This window comes from Pleurodeles waltl, chromosome 3_1 (genome assembly GCF_031143425.1).
Source record: "Pleurodeles waltl isolate 20211129_DDA chromosome 3_1, aPleWal1.hap1.20221129, whole genome shotgun sequence".
Lineage (NCBI taxonomy): Eukaryota > Metazoa > Chordata > Amphibia > Caudata > Salamandridae > Pleurodeles > Pleurodeles waltl.
Window position 1 is genome coordinate 416,212,188 of NC_090440.1, and position 24,672 is coordinate 416,236,859.

Consider the following 24,672-nt stretch of genomic DNA (forward strand, 5'->3'; position numbering starts at 1 on the left):
CATTTTTGGGACTCTGAATCATAATAGATACTACCACAACGAGCACAATCTCCTTTGTTTTTGGACGCTGGAAGCATATGTTCTCTTTTCTCCGTCCTCCTAACCACACTGACTTCACCTTCACAACAACTCTGGACATCTGCATTAACAAAAGACACATAACTCATGTTGTCTCTCTTGTTCAGTTCTTTCATACAGCGTTGAGATTCTTTTATCACTTTAGCCATTTCAATGGCCTCCTTGAGAGTAGGTTCCTTCGCCGCCCACAGTCTCTCTTGTATTTTCTTCTCCTTACATGGACAATCAACTGGTCAAAAATTAATTCTTCAGTCATGTTCCCAAAATGACACTTAATGGAGAGTTCCCTCAGTCTTGAAAAATATTTGTCTATGGATTCATGTTCAGGTTGAGTACAGAATTTATATCTGGCCATCACTAAATTGACTTCTTTCGCATATCTGTTTTCTAATATTTTAATTGCCTCCTTGTACACATCATTCATGGGTTGACCATTCGGGACCAAAGCCACAGGTAAGTACTTGAAAACCCTTTGACCTTCATTTCTCAATGTGCTTAATAAAAGTGCTTTTTTTTTCTAGCTGGTGAAAAAGTCTGACCATCAAGAGCAATGATATAATTCTCCAAAATTTCTACCCAATCCTCCCAAAAGATGTCAGGTTGTCCTGCCTGTGACAAAAATGATGGTGGTGTGTTGATGTTTCCTTGCAAAGCCATAATATGAATGACACTCAATAAATGAACAAATAGAAGATACTACAACTTTATGTAAAGTGGGAATACAGACTAACACACAACTCAAAACTCTTGGTGTACGAGTCACTCTTGGTATGTGGCTTTGATGGGGTCAGTTGTTGCTCTAGACTTTTTTTCCCTTGAGTTTTCGCCAATAAATCAAAGTAAAATGACTGCCTGAAATAAAGGTAACTTTCTGTTCCTGGATTGGCTTTGAAAAGGTCGGACGTCGCTCTAGACTTTTTTTTCTTTTTTCCCTCGCTATATAAAGGTAACTTCCTGTTCCTGGATCGACTTTGAAGAAGTCGATCATCGCTCTAGTCTTTTTTTCTCTCTCGCTAGTTGATGTGTGTGAGAGGTGCAGCAGCTCAGACGTGCGTGAGGGTCCACTGCTGTCGGCGCGGGGACTAGCGCGTGAAGAAGTGGCACTGATAGCTCACATGCAGACTACACCGATGACCAGCTCGATGATCAGCACAGAGCTGAGCGCGTGAACAGGCCAGTCCAGTGTCCTACCCAGCGCCAAAATCCGAGGTAAAGCGCTGCACACATTTTCTATGTATTCTTCCCACAGCTGGGAGAGGGAACACTGCGTACCTTGATCACAATGCTGAGAGAACAACCTCGAGCACCAGGTTGTATTTGTAAACGACACAGCACCTCAGTCTCCTCAATCGCTGTAAAAGAAAATATAACCGCTCGTCGCCAAAAATGTTGAGAAAGAACGTCTGTATTCCGTAGGGTTTCTTTTATAAGTTTAACTGTAGAACACAACCTGGCGTCGGTCTCCTCCAAGGTCCCCGAGTCAACTGGCACACTTGGAATATTCCACGCCTCACAATCTAGAACTTCCCAAGTTTACATCATAACACGGTTCTCTTTGCATCCTTTGATGGAGTGCTCACTGCTGTCCAACAATGAGTAAGCACTGTGTTATTCTAGTCTTGTTAATGCAGGATTCTGTTGCTCCCTGTGTTTTGTTCTTGTGGGGTTGTACAGGTTGACTGTTCACTGGCAGATATTTTTTCACATGCAAGAACTGTAGCAAGTATGGCAGACGTGATGGTGGTGGCGTTATTATTTACCAAACATACTCCTGGAACTCTTGGCTCCCTCGTTAAAATTCTTCAAATGACTGTTGCTTGAACCTCTTTGGTATCTCAAAGAGTTAGCAGGAAGTTAATAATGAGGAAAACATCATGGCAACAAAATGAAGGAATATATAGGAATTTAAACTGGGGCAAGTGAATATCTTGGCTCTTGGATAAAGACTTGGCTCGTGCGAGTAAAATGTATTGTGCACCGCCCCTACGTCTTAACTTGCCCGCCCTCATTATTTATTGACTGGATTGCAGCAATTATGTCACATTTTTTTAAAGTGCCATCTTACATCGGATCGCTCTACTTTACACTACACAACGTTTGTTTATTTTACTGGTTGAAAGATCCTTGGAAATGCTTGAGAAGGATGTGCTGCCGACATGAGACTAGGTTTAAAAAAAGAACAAACAAACAAAAAAAGCACTAACGCCACAATTCAGAAGAATATTTCATTTATTTAGAATTATTGCTCAGTAAACAAAACCTTATTCAACAGAAAAATAAGGACACAGTAGAGCTTTGCACGAGTGCCATTAGTTTCTTATACTAGTTGTGAAACAGTGAAATACGATGGTTTGGTTTAACGTTTGTCCTTTTGACAGTCTTTGAAGGTAAGTATGTTCAGTGTTAAAGGGATGTAAGGCAATTATTGCAACGGTGCTGAGGTTAGAGTCACTGGGCTGAACACACTGCATACTTGGATTACATTTCACATAAATGCAAAAATAATGATTCATCATGGTGGGAGCAGACAACGTTTTACACCAACACGGAACTAACCATATTTTACTATTCATTATTTTGGTATTTGGAGTGAAAAAAATATTCAGAATACCTTAAATATTTCCTGATTAGTCATTAGAATCCGATGATGGTCTTGGAGGACCAAATACACTTGGGTAGTCCAGATGTTCATTATGAATATCCATGAGTTCAATCCAATGCTACAAAAAGGCTAGTTATTGACATGGTCATTGGTTCCATCTAAAACCTCGCTTTAGTGTGACTTTCCAGAATAAGATGAGACAGGGGTTAAGAGGGGCATATAAATCATTCTTGGATTTTTTTAAGCCTTGTCAGTATAATATTTTGATGTCGAAATTATGATAAGAAGATCTCAGGTTCGGCAACAGAATACAATCTGTGCAACAGGCTTTTCTGACACTGCAGGACAATTTCAATATGACGGCAAACGCAGGTTCACTGGTCATGTCTGGTCACAGTCAACACAGAAATCAAACAACAGCTGGAGGGAAATCAGTCAAATATTAAAGAGGGCACCAAAAGAAAATTTCTCACATACATCTGTTTTTGACTGCAAGGAAGAACATGTGATGATAGAGGGGTTTTGGGTTGTTTTCTGTTGAACGGAGCCCACGTTAGTGCGAAGGGTCGGTTTTGATGTTGTTTGTAAACTACTCGCATTTGTTCCATGCATCAAACACAATCTTCCACACTGACAAGGCTCAGGTGCGGTACGTGTCACGACGTCTAAGAGGTAGGTCTTCAAGAGCAGGTAGTTTAGGGCTGCCACAGTATATGCGACATGGTGTGCCTGTTTGCTTACATATCTATGAAGGACTTAGACCGTGAGGTACCCAGCTCTAAGGCCCAGGGATGAGAGAGATATTTATCCCATTCATTATATTGGGACAACATATGGATCAGAATGTATTAGGTGCGATAAATAGCACCCAATTACGATTAGTGATATCAATATGGATAATAAAATGCAGATTGTAGTGCTTAGTGCACTAACATCCATATGTCCTCCTGTTTACTGGGCATTATTTGCTGGTAAATTTTAAGAATTTTTGATCTGCTGAAATATACCTAGGGAAAAATGCAGTGGATGCAAGACTCATTGAACAACTCACAGTCGTGAGTATATGCAGTAGCAGGAGCTATTGCCGAAAGGACAATCAGCCCAATCGTAATCTAGCCAAAGAGGTCCAGGCAAAAGTAGGAGAAAAATATGTTGGCACTATGGCAGAAAACAAGCATTGGCAAAGCCAATATGTCTCACTTATAGGACTGTTTGCTTTGCCAATGGTTTCAACCATGCTTTAAAGCATCCCTGATGCCATACAGAAATTGTAAGGAAAAAAAAATGCCTATGATGAGTCCAACTGCGTCTTTATGTAGGCGCATGTAACAAACATGCATAAATCTACAAAATGACCCAAATGTTTTTTTTCCCTCTTTGTTTTCCAATCCGAGTTGGATCTGTAAAATAAAAAGGTAATGTGAGTGGATGAGGGCGGAAGCAACACAAAGCGCAGACATGAAAGCAATACAGGGAGTGGGTGGAACCAACACAGGGGCATAGGAGGGCAGCAAGCAACACCAAGGTGTGGGTGGGGGAAGCAACACAGGGCATGGGTTGGGAGAAAGCATCATCGGGTGTATTTGTGGAAAGCAAATAGAGATCAATGTGGAGTGGGGGGAAGGAAACTGATGCAAAAGCAACATGGAACTGAGGGGGGGGTGAAGAGGTGGTGTTGAAACACGAGCAAGAAAGCAATGTGGGGTGGGGGATAAGCGCATGGGCAGAAGTGGTGGAGTGGGAGACGTACAAGAGAGAGAGAGACGGCTGGAAAACACATGAACCCTGGTGGAGTGCATAAACAAAAAGAAAATTAGCTCCTGAAAGATGAGCAGTGGTAGGACACAACTAATGAATCAATGCTCCAGGCAAGGGACAAACAAAATAAAAAGAAGTAAAGCCCATGCAAGGTAATGAAAAGAAGAGGCGACCAAATGAGTTACAAAAAAGACAACCAATGGTAAAGGGGGTTGCTGGCTTGCAGGGAAGACCTAAAAAGCTATATCAAAAGTGTTGAAACCTTCTAGGTGATATAAACCCATACACAGAAAGCCTGTGTAAAGCAGAATTAAGGTAAACCCCTAGATGACTATAATCCATGCATGTGGGACATGACGACAAACATTCAACACAGATCTCAAAAATGCTATAAGAATGATGACCAAGTAAGTGAGAAGTCATACTTCGGGTGCAACTTCTCATATGCTATAGGCCTCAGATGACTATTTTGTGTTCAATTTGACCCTTTGGGTTAATTCAGTTTATAGAACTCCAGGTGCTTCAAACAAAAATGTTCATGTCGTGTTGCATTACGTTGATCATTCTTGAAATGCACGAGTTTGCTATGAAATCGCTCCTTTTCAATAGTTGTGATGCTCCGAGAACACTTAATAACATTTGTTGTTTCAAGAGTACAAGATAATAAAAAGGAATTTTTATCAAGTTATTTGACACAAAACTATATTTTTGTCTGCAGTTTCAGAATTATCATCATTTACCAAGTATGAAAAGGAAGAAACCCCCACCCACCCCAAAAAAAGAATAAACATTCTTGATGGTATGCAAAAAAAAAAAAAAATACAAAAGTCAACTGTAGTTGCAAGGAAATATAGATTTTCCCTTACCTGAAAAGCTACAATACTAGGGGCCATATTTACAAGTGGCCTGTCCTGCCGGTGCGTGACATTTTGTGGTGCACAGGTGGTGCAGACTGCAGGGCCATATCTACAAGGCCACGCAAAACCACTCCTGCCCTTTTATTTTGATGCAGGGCGCACTGCAAGAAGGCTTGTGGCGCTGCCCTGCACCAAACGTTTGTAAATGTGGCCCAGGTTTATTCAATATAAGCAGAAAGGGAGTCTTATAAATAATCATACCAACGTTTTTGTTTTTATTGGTCTCCCAACTTTAAACAAATAAGCACTTCAAAGCTGCCACAAGAGCGTTTTGATGAATGTTCCCATCTTTAAACTGAAATATAAGATATTGGTGGAACATCATTTTAAAGACCAACTGTACCTTCAACAGTGACACCTTCTACTTAATCACCCGCATTACCATTCCCCTACCCTATGATATTCTGCTAAAAGGTACCTAGCCTGCTCAATGTACATGAAATGCTTATTATCTAAAGCCAAGCGAAAGAATTAGCTGCCCATCAAGCTACCAAAACGTATTACAGCAGATTAGCATGCAAAATGATGCACCCACTCCCACTCCCCGGCGGAAGATGCTAGAGGTACCCCGTGTTTTCCAGATTGCACAGATATTCATGGTCTTGGGCTCAATGGGGACCCCATGAACAGTTGCAACCATCCCACCCCCACACACGCTGCAGAGCCCTGCACTGGAAAACAGAGTGGCTTTCCTGCGAGTTTAACTATTTCTTATTCCATCTGCACGCATTTTGCAAGGCATGCAATGGTATGGCTTAGAGGGACCTCCTCCAAAACAAGGACCCCACACCAAGAAGGATGCGGGGGGCCTCCATTGTAACGCTGACTAGCATCCCTATGAATTAGGAACATTTTACCCCTTTTCCTGCATTCATGACTTCACTTGCAACGCAATAAACCAAATCACAGGGCAAAAGCAGCGTAAGCAAACACCCTCCAAAGGAACAATGGAAATCAACTTCATCCTTGCCAAAGAAATGTGCTCAAAAAGGAATCGCCTTCCTTCTCAGCAGTAGTTTAGAATAACCCATTTTACGCTGCAGGTGAAACGATCCCTTAGCGATTCACCATTGTAGGGTTCACATACCCTGTGTAATTAAAGTCGCCGCCTTGGTGCCATTTTGATCAATACTGCTTTACTATTGTTTCTAAACATATATATGTTATTTTCCTTGGCGGTAGGTGATATGGGTACATCATGAGAAGGAACGTCGACAATAAACATATACAGAGCTGTAGTCGAGGGGAAGGCGGCAGTGGTGGTTGTCCCTGGGTATTCACCCGACTTTGTTTAGGGCGACTGATGCCTTATCCTTCATGAAAGACTTATCTATTTTGGTAAGGTTGTTTGTGACATCATTGCTATCAACATACAATTAAGATTGGCAAACAGAGGACCCACTGGTTCTCAAGACGCCCGTGCACGTGGGAGATCATAGCAGTCTGGAAGGGGGCTGAGCCCTTTTTTTTTATTTTTTATTAACATTCTAATTCTGGAAATTTTGATTATTACTACAAGCAGATTACTGCCCTATCATGGATGGCAGATCGAAAGTTGTATATTTACGTATTGCTTTAGTTTAATAAAATCGTAATTTTCTGGGCCTCCAGTGGCTTAACCTGGTTATGGTGCACGAGCAAGTCTAAATGGAGCTAAATTTTCTGTCTGTCCATCCAGATGGCATTTTCTCCACAGACCTGTAGAATACATGCATCTGTGTCTCCAGTGCATCAACTCAGAAGCATATGATGTTTGTTGAAGTTAGCATAGCTTCTATTGTGCTTCATGGTTTTTAGACTGTTTGCGGCCTAAGTCTTACAAATAACGTGAGCTATTATTGCTCAACTCATAGGTAAGTAGATGGTGTTCACCCTACCGGGAATCGAACCTGTGACAAAGTTTGTCAATCGATTTCTTTAGCAATGCTTTATCACACTGAGTTAAAGAGATCAGAGGCAAGGGCCATTGAAAAGGATGGAAATGTCTAAATTAACACCCAAGAGTACTTCTTCAAGTCCCAAACATAGAGAACGACAATTATTTACTCAAATTGGATGGCATCAAAGTGAAAGTCGTTCCACCTACCAAACCAAAGAGGTCAAGGACATTATTCCGCCCAAGTCAGATCTTTCCTATTCCTCTGCATGAGGACTGAAAGCAGTCTTTGGGTTTCTATTTGTGCACAGTAATTAGCCCACACACGTTTCTTAGCTTTGTTTATACTTACTGATAAAAAAAAAATGTAGAAGCTCAACTTTTTTTTCCAGGTATTACTACATTGGATGACGTGGTTATCCTTGTTGCACATATAGATTATACATAGTGCAACATTGTGGGTGGAGATTATCTTTCTTAACAAGTTATGATGCAAATGTCTTCAGTTGCTTTCTACCTTATGCAACCATAAGACTTTGAGGTTTGTTGATGTTGAACCTCAACTGCTATAACCCAGTGCATTAAAATGTCTGCTTTATTGAAAGCACATTTTTGGTATATAAAATTCACCAACACATCAGTTAATTTGTCTTCATAATTGATCAGCATGCACATTTTACTTCGTGGTGTTTTGGTATGCGAAAGAAGGCACTTTGCTACTAGCTACAGAATTCATCCTTCTCACAGTAAATGCACAATGGAATCAATTTAAGCAGTGCTTTTAATGTGCATTGTATATTTTGGTGGTGCAATTTACTGTGACCAAGAGTGTCTGAGCTAGAAGTGAAAAACATTCTGTGCTTGGATGAGTCCTTGTAAACTGTTGGGTATATCCTGGTGGACATAGTCTCTGGAGTACTTTGTCAGTATAATGAATCTCAATACCCATTCCTCACCACCAATCTACTCTAGACTACACCGCCTGGCTTTGTACTCTTTATCAACAATCTCCAGTTTCAGACGGGGCAAGCTGGACTTAAGCACCTTCATATTTGGCTGTGTTCTGATCAGCTGATTTTTATGTGAGCGAAACTTGTCAACGGCACAGGGTTGAGGAGTTCTGTGTCCACGCAAGGAAAGACATGAGGCAGCCTGTGAGTTTACCTCAGACTATGTCAGGGAAAGGAGGACATTTTCTCTTGGTCCCTTTGTACATAAGACAATTTCATTTCCACCAGCCATCAGCGAGATATTTTCTAGCCCACCAGCTACATCACAACGTTCATTTGGTAATGATGACAAATCTATCTTTGGTGTGCCCATGGTGTGGGTGGAAAGGAAAGCCTGTGTTGTGTTCCAAACCCCAATTTCTAACATCATTTAAATCCTTTTTACATTTGCTTCTGTAACATAAATAGAACAAGATCCCTTAGCTAATCAAAGTAAATTCAGAGAAAACATGGAAACCAATGTGCCAAACAGTCAAAAACTAAGCTATGTTAAAACATCTACATTTGTCAAATTTTGTATACGGTAGTTTTTTTTCTTTAAATAATATATTACCTCTCTGAGTTTACAAATTTCTTTGCGTCAAATTGCTTGTATTTTAAAATATATGACCAAACGACTGTGAAATTAAATCTGCAATTCCTTTGTTTTCTACCTTATTCTTAGAGGCTGTCATAATTTTAAAGTAGAGATGCATGCTTTTCCACCTTTGGAACCGGTCACTTGTTTGTTTAGATTTTTTTTTTTTCCACACACTAAGGTGATTGGATATCTGCGCATGCATAGCCTGGTGCCTTATACCCAGAGATAATTTTATTTAACACCATGCTACAAAATACCGGATTAGTAGTATTTTACACAATCTAGCATAAACAGCATATGCAGTAGTAGACGTTGGAATACCACATTATTGCGATTCAATAAGAAATGGGACCGCATAACTCTTGCAAATCTCTCAATGAAGTACATTGTAAAATAAACTGTATATCTCTATATCCACACACACTAACCCACAACATAGAAGGAAACATTATAGCGATTTCCTAGTTCATCAAGCTTACATCCGTTCCAAAAATGTAATTCACAAGTGTGGGGAATGGATTTAATTCTATTTCTTTCTTTAAAATAATAGAGAAAAATATATTGCAACTCAGGTCTAGAAACATTTTTACAAACAGAGTAATTTCTTCAAACGATGGGAGGAGTTTATGCGAACAAATCCTGAAAAAAATAAAATACAGTTCAACGCAATCATTGAAGCGATTCAACCCAGCTTGTCCACCGATGGAACAATACAGTAGGCAGTGAAATCTACGGCCGAGTCACCTGGATGAAAAACAAGTGGTGGTGTCTGCACTCTACACCTGAGTAACAGACAATATGTCTCCATCTTGGCCACAGAAAGGCCAAAACATGATTGGTTTTTAAGCTGGAGAACGGGTTCTATTCACAGTAACATATCCTCACCATGTTGACTACTGGGTAGATACACTTTAGTCTTTCACAGCTATTGGTAACGCACTAATGAATGCATATAGTAAATCGGGTACAGTAAATCCTCTGGCTCGTTGAATCTGACTTGCTACAGAAAAGAAATCGAAGACCACAGTGCCAGGGATACAAGAATCACCAACAGCGACAAATGACAGGTCAGGAGGTAGAGCACAATTCATCAATATTTTCAATAAAATAAACACAAGTACATGTTCCTTCTCATGTGCTTTCAAGTATTCTAACTGGAGGAGAGACCTGTATATGTTGTTCTTACAGTAGGGCACTATGTAGGGCGACATGGCCTGTCCAGTCTTCTAGTGCTGGCTCCCAAGAGACAAAGGTAGGTCTAATCTAGGACAGGATAGGGTTAAGTGATTTTATCCATATAGTCCGCACTTTTTTGACGTAGGTAAAATGAGCTCACTCACTAGTATGGTGGGTTTCTTAGGTCAGTGCGATGTGGAAACAAATTCAGATACAAACTTCAGCAAAATAGACAAAAGAGCGAAACAACTGATTTGATTAATCAAAGCAGTTCGTCCAAAACATGGATTGATAAAGACATGAGTGGTGAACACATCCTTGCAGGACTCCCAGATTGCAGATTTCACAACATTCTTCCTATGAATGGCTGAAGACTGCCTTGGAAATACAGACTGTGAACAGAAAGCAGGATCTCAGAATCTCAGTGCATGACTACAAAAAACACAGAAACAAGAGGTCATCTAGAGGGCCTGAGATGACCTATCACGCCTTACATTACATCCCTCCTTAGTCCAGTGAGACATGGGGCTGTACCACAACCCACAGGAAACCAGCCCTCAAAGCTTTTTATATCCCGCATCAACACGATCCAGCTGTCAAAGTGTTCAAAGGCAGAATCAAGGAGTTCAGTCTACCTTTCACGTATCATTATAATAATCATCCATAATTATATCTCCTGACAGCAAGAAGAGTGACACCTGAACAGCAGCAGGTTTCCTTGACAGCCGAAGTACAAAAATTACAGCTATCCATTAATGAGATCGTGCATTTCTCCACGTTGCACCTTTTCTCTGTAGGTGGGTTCCTAGTTTTATGGCTACAGTACATTGTAATAATTCATTTCTTGCATGCCCTGCTCCGCATTTGCACTGTCGTTTGCACCATTATCAGCCTGTTCATAGCCAAAAGAGTTCTCTTCTAAGTCCTCTGTGTCCTGTTGACTATCCATTTCTGGGTTATCTGCTTCTGGTACCTCCACTGTTTGATCTGTAGGAGACAAAAGGCAAAACAAAATGTGGCCTTAGTTTCCTGCTTTGCTTACACAACATATCATGTTTACAGTGTATAGGAACATTACTCTTGATGTAAGTCTACTGCATATTATACCCTTTGAGTATATATTAAAACAAGACTCATCTGTACCAGACAGGGAGAGCAATGGGAAATTCCAAAAAGAAAAGTTCAGCAAGCTGTGTTAGCAAGAGATCTGTGTAATCATGTGTATGACATTCTATAGATTTGGCAAGGAAATGCACTTCTGCCAACTTTGTTACCATATACATGCGCTTTGGTTGGCAGAATGAATATTTGAAAAATATATGCCTAGAAAAACAAGTTACTTACCTTCTGTAATGCTCTTTCTGATGGATAATCTAACTACAGATTCCTCACCCTTTTGAATTTTCTCAGGTGACCCACTGGATCCAGAACCCTTCCCTGCAACAGCTCCAGAGCACTGGTAGGTGGAATTATCAAATTCTGGGGCAGTCTTGTCTCATCTCCGGAAGTTACAACATGGCTCACCAACCCTGTGTGCAGATGTGAGTTTACGAAGGCAACATCTGTGCCTCTAGACACAGAGCAACTGGCAAATGTTTAGTTGGATATTGTGCCTTACAACTTGGGACCTTACCATTTTTCAGAATATCATGCCAAAGAACTAGGAGAATGGGTCAGCAAAGAATCTGCCGTGATACAGAGTATTCACTGGAAAGAGATTAACTGAGGATGAGCAACTTTATGCAGATTGTTCAGATTCCTCATCTTTTGAAAAGATTTGGTGCCCTCTCAAAGATGTGTCTGAAGAGTGGACATTACATCAGAAGTCCTATCGATCAAACAGCCAAATGGCCCTCCATGGGGACCCAAGAGTCGCTACAGTATTGCCTGGTGAAGGTTTGTACAACCCCCCACGTAGCAGCCTGGAAGGTGTTCAGCACCAGAATACTCACTGCTGAAGCTGCAGCAGAAGCTTTAAGCTGTGGTGAAGAGTCCAAATGTTGTGAGGGGGGTCTTTCTTGGCCAAGGCATAGAATGTCCTGATAAAAAGGGTAATTCAGCTTAAGGATTCATTTTTTTAACTGTCCCTTCCCTTCTCCGCACCAGTAAATCCAATGAAGGGTTGGTTGTCCATTTGGTGCTGTTCAGTCCGATCAATATAGAAGCTAAGGGCTGTCTTCAGTACCAACCAAAGAAGCCTCTCAGCCTCTTTGGAGGGGGGATATCTTGGTGATATGAAAGCAGGGCGTGTAATAGACTCCCCCACAGGAAAGGGCAAAACCACTTTCAGAAGGAAGGATGCCCAAGTCCAAAGTTCCAACTTGTCCGGGAAGAAGGTGGTATAAGGAGGCTGCACTGACAGAGCCTGTAGCTCACAATCTTAAGATTTTACTAATCTCAATGAATAACTGTGCATGGGGTTTAAAGGACTGCACATTAATGACATAAGAACCAAGTTAAGATACCACTGCACCATAATAAAAGGTGCAGGATGAAACATGTAGGCAAGCCTTTAAAAAAAACCAAAAAAACATTGCAATAAGTGATTTGAACAAAGAGGGCAATTGCAGGAACATTGACAGGACTGAGAAGTAGTCTTTAGCAGTGCCCATAGCAAAGCCTTGCTGGACCAAAGACATAACAAACAGATGTACATCGTAAGGAGTAGCCTGAAGCAAATGACCCTATGGTCCTCACACTGGCCACAGACTGCCCAGTGGCCATAATATGTTAACTTTCTGGATAGCTGGTAAACGGCCAAAATCAGATCCATGACTTTCACAAAGCCACTCCATTGGTTCTGCTCATTCGCCATGCAAGAAGGTGTAGACTGTGAAGGTTCAGGTGCAGAAACATTTCCGAGTTGTTCAAACAGCAGATTCTTTCCAAAAAGGTAAAACGAGCGGAGGACAGATGCTTAGACTCAGCAGCTTGGAGTACCAGACCTACCAAGCCCACTCTGGGGATACCAGGATCAGTTGAGCCCTGTCCCTCCAGACTTTCTTCAGAACTCTGGGAAGCTGAGGCAATAGCATGTAAAGGATACTAGAGTTTCACAAAGGAGGACTGCATCTCACAGAAGCCCTAAGGCAGAAACTCCAATGCGTGAAAAAAGGTGCAACAAGTGTTATCAGCAGTAACAAAAAGATCTAGCCAATCTGTCTTGAACCACCTTCATCAGTAGACGCCAATCATGGCTGGCTAATGTCTGTGGAGTTCATCTACCCTGGCATTCAAAAAGCCTGCATGCGCTGGACAGTCAGGGAAATGCTATGAAGGACCAGTTCCACAGTTTCAGCACCTCCTAGATGTAGGAAAGTACCATCTTGGCTTGCATGTTACCCCCATTTTTTTACTTGTGTGTCAGTTTATTTTTGCCTGTCTAACTGGGATCCGGCTAGCCAGGACCCCAGTGCTCATAGTTGTGACCTGAATGTGTTCCCTGTGTCGTGCCTAACTGTGTCACTGAGGCTCTGCTAATAAGAACCTCAGTGCTTATGCTCTCTCTGCCTTTAAAATTGTCACTGTAGGCTAGTGACCATTTTTACCAATTCTTATTGGCACACTGGAACACCGTTATAATTCCCTAGTATATGGTACCTAGGTACCCAGGGTATTAGGGTTCCAGGAGATCCCTACGGGCTGCAGCATTTCTTTTGCACCCATAGGGAGCTCAGCAATTCTTACACAGGACTGCCACTGCGGCCTGAGTGTAATAACGTCCACGTTATTTCACAGCCATTTTACACTGCACTTAAGTAACTTATAAGTCACCTATATGTCTAACCCTCAACCTAGTGAAGGTTAGGTGCAAAGTTACTAAGTGTGAGGGCACCCTAGCACTAGCCAAGATGCCCCCAGATAGTTCAGGGCAATTTCCCCAGACTTTGTGAGTGCGGAGACACCATTACACGTGTGCACTACATATAGGTCAATACCTATATGTAGCTTCACAATGGTAACTCCGAATATGGCCATGTAACATGTGTAAGATCATGGAATTGTCCCCCCATGCCAAATCTGATATTGGGGTGCCAATCCCATGCATCCCCAGGGCTCCAGCATGGACCCCGGGTACTGCCAAACTAGCTCACTGGGGTTTTCACTGCAGCTACCGCTGCTGCCAACCCACAGACAGGCTTCTGCCCTCCTGGGGTCTGGGCAGCCCAGTCCCAGGAAGGCAGAACAAAGAATTTCCTCAGAGAGGGTGTTACAACCTCTCCCTTTGGAAAAAGGTGTTAACGGCTGGGGAGGGGTAGCCTCCCCCAACTCCTGGAAATGCTTTGAAGGGCACAGATGGTGCCCTCCTTGCATAAGTCAGTCTACACCGGTTCAGGGATTCCCACACCCCTTGCTCTGGCGCAAAACTGGACAAAGGAAAGGGGAGTGACTACTCCACTGTCCATCACCACCCCAGGGGCGGTGCCCAGAGCTCCTCCAGTGTGTGCCAGAACGCTGCCATCTTGAATGCAGAGGTGTGAGGGCACAATGGAGGCCTCTGAGAGACCAGTGCCAGCAGGTGAAGTCAGAGACCCCTCCTGATCGGTGGTTACCTGACTAGGTGGCCAATCCTCTTCTGAGGGCTACTTAGGGTCTCTCCTATGGGCTTCTCTTCAGATAACGAATGCAAGAGCTCACCAGAGTTCCTCTGCATCTCTCTCTGACTTCTGCCAAGGATCGACCGCTGACTGCTCCAGGACGCCTGCAAAACTGCAACAAAGTAGCAAAAAGACTACCAGCGATATTGTAGCGCCTAATCCTCCCGGCTTTCTCGACTGTTTCCTGGTGATGGATGCTCTGGGGGCTGTCTGCCATCACCCTGCACTGGAAGCGAAGAAGAAATCTCCCGTGGGTCAACGGAATCTTCCCCCTGCTAACGCAGGCACCAAACTTCTGCTTTACCGGTCCTCTGGGTCCCCTCTCATCGTGACGAGCGTGGTCCCTGGAACACAGGAGCTGGATCCAATTGACCCCGACAGTCCAGTGGTCTGTCTGTCCAAATTTGGTGGAGTCCTTGCCTCCCCACGCCAGACAGTAATCCTGTGTACTGGGTGAACTGCAGCTGCTAGGGCTTCTGTGCACTTTTGCAAGGAATCCTTCATGCACAGCACAGCCCAGGTCCCCAGAACTCTGTTCTGCATTGCTCAACTCGCTGAGTTGACCACCGGCTTCGTGGGACCCTCCTTTGTAGTGTTGAGATGACCGCTGTGCTCAGTTTTCTTGAACCCAAGTTCAAGTACTTCTGCGGGTGCAACCTTCTTCTGCGTGGGCTCTCTGTGTTGCTAAGCGCCCCCTCTGTCTCCTCCTCCAAGGAGCGACCTCCTGGTCCTTCCTGGGTCCGGGCAGCACCCATTTTCTTCAACTGCAACCTTTGCAGCTAGCAAGGCTTGTTTGTGGTCTTTCTGTGTGGAGACAACTCTGCATCCTCCAGCACGCCATGGGACATCTTCTGTGCAAAGGAGAAGTTCCTGGCATCTTCCGTTGTTGCAGAATCTTCAGCTTCTTCCACCCGGAGGCAGGCATTTTGCACCTTCATCCGGGGTTTAGTGGGCTCCTGCCCTACCGGGAACTTTCGTGACTCTTGGACTTGGTCCCGTTCCTTTGCAGGTCCTCAGGTCCAGGAATCCATCTTCAGTGCTTTGCAGTCAGTTGTAGTCTTTGCAGAATCTCCTATCACGACTTTAGTGTGTTTCTCGGGAAGTAGGGTCACTTTACTCCTACTTTTCAGGGTCTTGGGGTGGGGTATCTTGGACACCCGTAGTGTTTTCTTACACTCCCAGCGACCCTCTACACACTACACTAGGCCAGGGGTCCTTAAGTGGTTTGCATTCCACTTTCTTAGTATATGGTTTGTGTTGCCCCTAGGCCTATTGCATCCTATGGTATACTACATTGTTTGCACTACTTTTCTAACTGTTTACTTACCTGATGTTGGTTTGTGTGTATATTTTGTGTATTTTACTTACTTCCCAAAGGAGTATATCCTCTGAGATATTTTTGCCACATTATTTTAGTGACAAAGTACCTTTATTTTTAGTAACTCTGAATATTGTGATTCTTATGGTATAGTGTATATGGTATAAGTGGTATAGTAGGAGCTTTGCATGTCTCCTAGTTCAGCCTAAGCTGCTCTGCTATAGCTACCTCTATCAGCCTAAGCTGCTAGAACACTACTAATCTACTAATAAGGGATAACTGGACCCGGCACAAGGTGTAAGTACCATCAGGTACCCACTATAAGCCAGGTCAGCCTCCTACACTAGCACAACCCAAGACACCATATTGCCAGGCTTCCTATAGCACCGCAAGGAAGGCATTGTGGGCAAGCTGGATAGCATGTAACTCAAGCAGACTGATGTGGTGCCTCTGTTCCATTGAAAGCCAGAAGCCTCTGATCTCCAACTTATCCAAGTGGCCTCCTGTTAGACCTGTCAGCTCTAGCGTGGCTTCCCCTATCTTCTTGCTTCTGACCTCTAGTTTTTGATCCTGTGCTGAATTAAATTTTTGCTGCCTTTAGGATTGTGGGCACTATACCACTGCTGACCAGTGTTAAAGCGCAAGTGCTCCCTGTTTAAATTGTATTGGTGATTGGTTTATCCATGATTGGCATAGTGAACTTTACTAGGGACTAGTAAATCATAAGTTACTAGTGGGCCTGCAGCATTGACTGTGCCACACATGAGTAGTCCTGTAAACATGTCTCAGACCTGCCACTGCAGTGTCTGTGTGTGCATATCTAAACTGCCATTTTGACCTGACAAGAGCACCCACTTGCCAGGCCCAAACTTTCCCTTTTACCACATGTAAGTTACCCCTAAAGTAGGCTCAAGACAGCACCATGGGCAGGGTGCAGTGTATATAAAAAAAGTTGGACATGTACTGGTGTGCTTTACATGTCCGGATAGTGAAATACTGCTACATTTGTTTTTCTCTACTGCAAGGCCTATATCCCCCATACGGTAACATGGGGAAATGTAATTTCACATTGAAAACAGATAGAGATTTGGAGTTTGGGGTCTCTGAACTCACAATTTAAAACAACATCTTTTGGTGGAGTTAGTTTTTGAGCTGTGAGTTTGAAAATGCCACTTTTATAAAGTGAGCATTTTCCTGTTACCGAACCTGTGCCACTGCATGTCTGCTGAATACACGTCTGGGTCAGGAGTGGTCGTAGGAGCTGTCACTTCCACCTGAATAGGGCTGTGCCTGTCCTCACACAAAGTAGTCCCCAACCCCCTGGAGTATGTCTTGGGCCAGGGCAGGGAAAGGCACGGTCTTGTACACTAGAAAGACTTATTTTTGAAGTTTTCCTACTTCAAAGACAGAAATGGGTAGAAGTACTGGATTTCTGACACCACATAGTTAGAATCCTTCTGGACTGAGGTAATTCTGCCAGGAAGAAGAGCTGGATGCTGTTGTGAACGTATTTTACTAAGCTATTATAGCCACATTATTTTAGCCACAGGCCTGCAGCTTGTACCTTTAGCTTAGTGACAATTCATTTTTATTTCATTTTATTTTCCTGATCAGAAGCTTTGTTCTGTTGTCTTCTTTTATCTCATACACTCTCAGCCCAGAAACAGTTTTCATTCTTTTTAGTCTAACATTCTCGTTCTATGCTCTGCTCAAGGCTGTACCCGATATTGTTGTCAGTACAAAGTGGAACACCACAATCTTTGCCACTTCATAAAAGACATACATATTCTTACATTAGAGCAGTTTTCTCAGAACACCGGCTGTTTTATTATAAAACATCCATCTTCCCCTATAAGTTAGAGGGAGAGTTCCAGCCAGAAAACATGAAGCACGCTGTTGCTTCATTGCAGCTGTCTCCTGAGACTTGATGTCTTTTATGCCTACATGGTAGAGGACTCGCAGTAGACCGACAGCCCTCTTCGCTACTACCATATTCAGGTATGGGGGGGGGATAGTGTCTTCCTAGGGATCCAGAAGTACATATTAGGGCTAACACTGCTGTGCTCTAGTAGTTCTTTAGTGGCATAGATAGGAATTCCAATACATAGCATTCTGGCAGTATTGTAGGACTTTTCTTTTGTTTCACTTTCTTTGACACCACATTGCTCTTATTATGTTTTATTTTTCCTAGTCATTGCAGTACATGCCATTTTATCTAGAACACAGTTGATTCAATAAAATATATTGAACCAATTCCTGCTTCTGTTTGTCTTTGCATGTGTGAGACGAATGTAACGGAGAGAAAAGAATGAGATCTGTTACACCACGATTCCCCCAAAGAGATCAGAATGTTATGTGCACGTCTGCCACAAATCACCACCACTTTCAGGTGCTGGTGAAGTACTGCTTGCTGGCCAGAAGCGTTAGGATGACCGTTGTCACACGGTGTGGAATTCGACTCACGTTCCCCACAACCTAGCGGTGCTGTAGCCCAAATCTAGTAGTCTCATTAGTATAATGAGAGGCAACATGACCATGCTGTAGGAGGGACTGCCACTCTGCCTGTTGCTTTACTATGCTGGTCAGCTGCTTGCAGTTTACGTCCTGGGAGTGGAAGGACTGGACTTGGCTTTCTACCCCCTGCTTCAAAAGATTCTCCTAGGGCTTGGACTGAGCTTGTTTAGTCTCAGGGGCATCTAAGACTTCAACTGCCAGTGCCTAGGCTCTCTTTCTGAGAGCCCTGTCTTGCCAAGTTGTGCCAAATCCAGTTCCTGGGCCCTTGGGAGTGAGTTCTGGTGCAACAAGGAAGAAACTAGTGCATGGACTTCCAGAACTACTTCGGACCCTTTGCAGTACAGTGACCCCGCGCTGCTATCTGCTCTAGAGCAGTGGTCCCTGAGTGTAACAGCCACGACCTACCACGCAGGCCCGTAGCGCCGCCAAAGTCCCATCACAGCGTGAGTCCAGAGTGCCATGTCACCTATGTCTGTGGCACCCAACTCAGACTCTGCCGGATCACCTGTGGCCCGTAATGTGATTGTGAGACTGCAAAGTCATCGCCTCGCGTCTTGACCTGCTGGATTCAATGACCACACCATGTGGTAAGGAACCAACTCCTCACTGGCAATACCATATCACTTCCTGTGCAACCATAAGGAACCAACACCTCACCTCCCTTCCCGGCAGTAAAGAACCCACGCCGCACCTCCCTGGTGGCAGTAAAGAAACAACGCCACACGGGCTCCAGAGAAGCCTCACCTCCCCGTCTCTGTGCAACGTCTTTGTTTCCTCATTGTTTTTCAAGGTCTGGCCAGCTGCGCTCCCTTGCAGGTGGTGCCAGACTGCTGGAAGCAAATCCATCATGCTGTTGTGATAGGCCTAGTTGGAGCTATTGTGTTTCTAAGCACTATACTACATTTAATCTTTGAACATGTGCATCTTTACTTGTGTATGTTGGATTTTTTGGTCTTGTTTTACTCAGAAAAAATATTGGCTATTTTTCTAAAGTGGTGTGGAGTACTTCTGTGGTGTTTTCACTGTGTTACTTTGTGTGTGTGTGTGTGTGTGTGTGTGTGTGTATACAAATACTTTACACATTGCCTCTGAGATAAGCCTAGCTGCTTGAGCCAAGCTACCAAGAGGGTTATGGAGGGGTTATCTTAGCTGTGCGACTCCCTTACCCTGACTAGAGTGAGGATTCGACTTGGACAGGGTGCAAACCACTGCCAACTAGAGACCCCATTTGTAACCCCTCCCCAACCCAGAGATGATCTATCCACTACCACCAGGAACTCTGGATAGTGCAGGGTAAATGGCCTGCTGCAAGTCAGATTGGCATCCTTCATCCACCACGAAAGGTAATAGACTGCCTCATCCGACACATGGATGTTGTCCAATAAGCAACCACAGTGCTGCCCACTGAAAGCAAAGGTTCATGCAGAGCATACATGTGCCAAAGGGCATGAGGCACCATCTGGATGCACTAGGTCAAATGATCAAGAAGTCTTAACTGTCTGGGTCAGAACCAAGAAAGGTGCCAGAAACATAGGGCTCATGAACTGATCAGCTACAGAGACAAAGGCTTTGAAAGTCACCGCGTACAGAATGGGCCCTACAAATGGAATTCTCTTTACTGCAGGTAGTGTGCAACTGACTCTGGTGAGCTGGTCACCAGCTAGTTGTTGAGGCAGGCACAACCTGAACCCCTACCTGTAAGAAATGAGCCATAAACTCTGCGATCACCTTCGTCATCATTTGTTGGGGTTGGGCTTCAACATGAGGCTGATGGGCTGGATGCTGAACTAGAATTATTTATCCCCCACATTTGAGTGGAAGAGATCCCTGTGGAGCTGCAGTATGGGCACGTGGAAATGCGTTCCTGCAAGTCCTAGGACAAACTCTAATCTTGAATTTGTCCTCCTTAAAGAGGGCATTTAGAAACCAAAAATCTGTCATAGATCGAGGCCTGCTGTCCTTCTTGGGCCTAAACAGCCTAAAATATCATTCTGTGGCCCTGTGTGTCTCTGGGAAAGTATTGCTTCTTTGGCAAGCAGTGCCTGTGCTTCTTATGAGAGAATGTTTGCATTATCCATCAAAACGAGAGCGAAAACAGGAGAAATGGGAGACGCACTGTCCTCAATGCAGAGCGAAGAGTAGGCTGGACATAGCTGACCATCTTCGTTGTAGCATGAAGATCCTTTTAGCATCACAATGGTCCATGCTGGAGCTTTGCGCTGGTGGTCACAATGAGCTGTTGATGCTGTAGAATGGTATCGCTGGCGGTCACTGTGGCAAGAAGAGTCGGTTTCACCGGAGCTTTGCAGTGGCAGGTGGCAAGATCTTTGCAAACAGGCTTGCTCGCGGATGCAAAGAGTCCAAAACTTCATGATTTCTCCTTTTCTTGGGAGAAAGCTCCACTGATGACACATCAAGGGTCCAGGACTTGAAGTGCACCTCTTGGGGAGCAGGAACTCACTCTAGCAGAGGCCAGCAGACATCAGGCAGGTCCAGGCAGCACATCAGCTGAGCAGATGCAGAGAGTCTGCAGAGCTTGTTATGTCCCTGTAGTTCAGAACAGTAGGTCAGTCAGCTGAACCTTGGAGTCAGTTCAGACTGGAATGAAGGGTGCAGGTCTAGTCTTCCTTCTCACCAAGCATGGTAGTAGAGTTGCAGGGCATCAGAGTAATAATCCTTCTGGCAGCAAAGCAGCACATCAGTCCTTCTGTATCCACAGGTCTACTTAGGAGTTGGGTCTGAGGGTCCAATTTTTATACCTGATGAAGTAGGAGAAGTTTCTGCAGAATTCTGTTTGAAGTCCTTGACGTTTCCTGCCTTGCCTACCCTGGCTCCAAGCTGGCTGAATGAACAATGCAGTGGTGACAAGTCCCTGGTGTGAAGGAAGGGCACAGCCTTTTCAGTTGCATGTGGGGCTGTGCCCATCTCGCCCCCACATCCTGCCTGTTCATGGCCCATCCAGGCACACCTAAATCCTCTATTGTGTGGCTGTCTGAGAGGACTAAAGGTCCAACTGACAACTACACTCAGTCATGTGACCCAGGAACAGGCTGCAGACACCAAATGGTCAGGACAGGAAAATGCCAACTTTCTAAAAGTGGCATTTTCAAAATTGGAACTTAAAATCCGACTTTAACATTAAAGTGTGTTTTAAATTGCAATTCTTTAAAAATAAAACTCAACATTCCTACCTGCCCCTAATTGAAAGTTATCACTTATTAAATGTAATAAGTTAATATAGTTCTATCCTATGGGAGAGGTAGGCCTTGTAGTAGTGATTAATGAATTTGAGAGTTTTTCACTTCCAGGTTACGTAAAACGTAAAAGTAAATGCCCAACCTTTTAAATACATTGCACCCTGCCCTCTGGGATGGTCAGGCCCTACCACAAGGGTGACGTGTATTAAAAGACATATTAAGGCATGGTTTATTTTGCCAGGTTAAATTGGCACTTTAAACTGCACACACAGGCTGCAATGGCAGGCCTTAGACATGTTTAAAGGGCTACTGAAGTAAGTGGCATAACATAAGCCCCTGCAGACCCCACGGTGCGGGGGGTCCCCTCAGCACAGTACACTGTGCAAGGGTGGCAGGCCCCAGGCCTGGGAGCTCTTGACTGGATTCAGGAGGGGGCCCCCTCCATGTACTGTGCAAGAGGGTCCCTCAAGTTGGTTATGCCATTGGTGGGTGGCACAATCAGTGCTGTAGGCCCACTAGTAGCCTTTAGTTTACAGGCCTTGGGCACATGTAGTACCACTTTACTTACAAGTAAATTAAATGTGTCAGATGGGTGTAAGCCAATTTGACCATGTTTGAAGGAGAGAAAACATGCCCTTTGCACTGGTTGGCAGTGGTAAAGTGCCCAGAGCCCCAAGGTCAACAAAAATGAGATCAGCAAAAATGGATAAGTAAGGCAAAATGTTTGGGGGAAGAATACCCTAAGGCTGTTAGGTCTAACACGTGTCCCCTCAGATGAAAGTGGCTGCGAACTACACAACCTCTTAAGAGTTCTGAGAGAACCTGAAGAGACCACCAGCATTGGTGTGCTCTGACCCTGGATGCTGTTTCATCGTAAAGTCCATTCCATGTAGAGAGATGGACCACTTCAACAGCTTGGGATTCTCACCCCTCATTTGCACGAGCCACCCGAAGAGCTTGTTGTCTGTCTGAACTCAAAAGTGAGTCCAACAGCTTCTTTAGTGTTCAGACCACAGCAAAAGCCTCCCTCTCAATAGCACTCCACCTCTGTTCCCAGGGAAGTAACCTTCTGCTAAAAGGGACTTAGAAACTAGGCAGCGCCCAGCTTGTCAATTAGCTCAGCAGCTCAGGGTTGGGGTGAGCATCAGTCTTAGTGATGGAATTGAGTGAAATTGAGTTCTCGCAGTCCAAACAAAACCTAAGTTCTGGAGTGACATCCGGTAAGGCTGGCTTTGATACCTGCACCATGGGGCTGGACCAGGGACTGTTGAAGGGCTCAAACACCAGCATCTGGGAAACTTCCTCCTTGATACTGGTTCCCACTTGTCCTACAACTTGTAAAGTTTGCTTTGGACAGGTGTACTGTCTCCAGTATCGAGGTGGTGGGTACACAAATGTGTAAGCCCAGGGGTGAGGGAGAACAGAAAAGAAAACTGCCCAAGCACCTGGCAACAGTCACTCTGCTTTTCTGGGATCAAAGCAGGAGAGGGGCTTAACACCCTCTACTGACTCACTGAGCTCCTTGGAAGACAGGTCAGGGAGTAGTGCACTCTCCTCTTTAAGTCCATCATCTGTCACCAAGAGCACAAAAGGCAAAGTAACTTTAGACCTTTCAGAGTGGGGTTTGAGTAACTTTATGTGAAGCACCCTTAAGGGGTTTCAAGGGGTCTTGAGATTCACCAGGTAGGTGGCATCCCCATTCAGCTCCTTCATCTCATATGGGCCTGTCCAATGATCTTAGGGAGCACTGGCTCTACAGGGCCCATGCCCCAACCCTCTGGCCAGGTTGAAACTCCACCTGGGTGGCCTTCTGGTTATACCAAAGTTTCATTATCTCTTGACTGGCCTCAAGATGTGTTTTCATTTTTTTTTTAAAGTGCTGTATCTGGTTACAAAGAGCCAGCATGTATCTTACTACATAGGAAGGGGCTTTTAGGGGGGCTTGCTCCCTCCCCTCTCTCACAAGGCTGAGGGGTCCCCTAAGAGGGCATCCAGAGAGGAGCTCAAATGTTCTAAACCCAACACCCATCTCTGGCAGCTCTCTGTAGGTGAACAGCAGGCATGGCAAGAGGACATTTCTGCCTCATGAGTTCAGGCAGACCAATAATCGTCCCTTGTAGGGTCTTGTTGAACCTTTTAACAAGTCTGTTTCTTTGAGGGCACTAGGGTGTGGAGAACTTGTAGTTTACCCACATTCATCCCACATGGACTTCATGTACGCTGACATGAAGTTAGTGCCTCTATCAGACTCCACTTCTTTGGGGAACCCCACACAGGTAAAAATCCCCATCAGTGCCCTGGCTAATGCAGGAACAGCCAGTGACCTCAGAGGGATGGCCTCTGGGTGCCACATGGCATGGCCGACCAAGATGAAACTGTTACCAAGGCTGTCTGTGGGTGCAAGGGAAAAAGAGTGTTGATACCTATCCTCTCAAAGAAGGGGCCAACGACAGGCAAGGAGTCAGGGGAGACTTAATCTTTTCCCAGCTTTCATGCTGGTCTGGCAGGTAGGACATGACCTACCGAAAGTTATCTGAGGATGTCTTCATCCGGGGCCAATAAAAGTGGGAGCCAAGCCTAGCAAAAGTCTTGTCCTGCTAGGGGTCATGGGCCAACCCCACTAGGACGGCTCTTTAACATGGAGAACCACCAGCACATAGGCTGCCCCAGGTCTAGGAACCTTGGGCTTACTGTAAAGGAGGTCATTCTCCCAAGATAAGGTGATCCTTAGATGTATCACCTGCTCTTTGGGCCTCAGCTTGCTGCCTCAAGCCCTCTATAGTTGGGAACTCTTTCTACGCCCTGCAGAATTCCACTCTGGTGTGCCCACTCTCAACCTGCCGTACAACTAGCTCAGGCAAGTCTCCCAGGGCGGCAATGTTTTCCCAGCTTGGCTCAGGGATGGCTTACTCAGGTGCCCCCTCAATCTGAACCATGGGAACTTCAAGATCTGGTTTCCTGTACCCCTTGCCATTCCTCTTCTTGGCAGCTGCCTGGGCCATTGTTCCAGACTCCAGGCTTCCTTGAATTTCTGGACCTTGTGGTCAT

General features: G+C 44.4%; 1 protein-coding gene across 4 annotated transcripts in view; it reads right to left on the minus strand.

Annotated features, from left to right (window-relative positions):
* Window positions 1-2,289: 2,289 nt before the first annotated feature.
* Window positions 2,290-24,672, minus strand: part of ZNF710 (zinc finger protein 710) — a 153,575-nt gene continuing 131,192 nt past the window's right edge. For all 4 annotated transcript variants that reach the window (XM_069222672.1, XM_069222670.1, XM_069222671.1 and 1 more), the window contains one exon: window positions 2,290-10,984. In XM_069222672.1, the coding sequence (XP_069078773.1) occupies window positions 10,815-10,984 (170 nt within the window). In that variant the 3' untranslated portion in view covers window positions 2,290-10,814. The remainder of the gene's footprint in view (window positions 10,985-24,672) is intronic.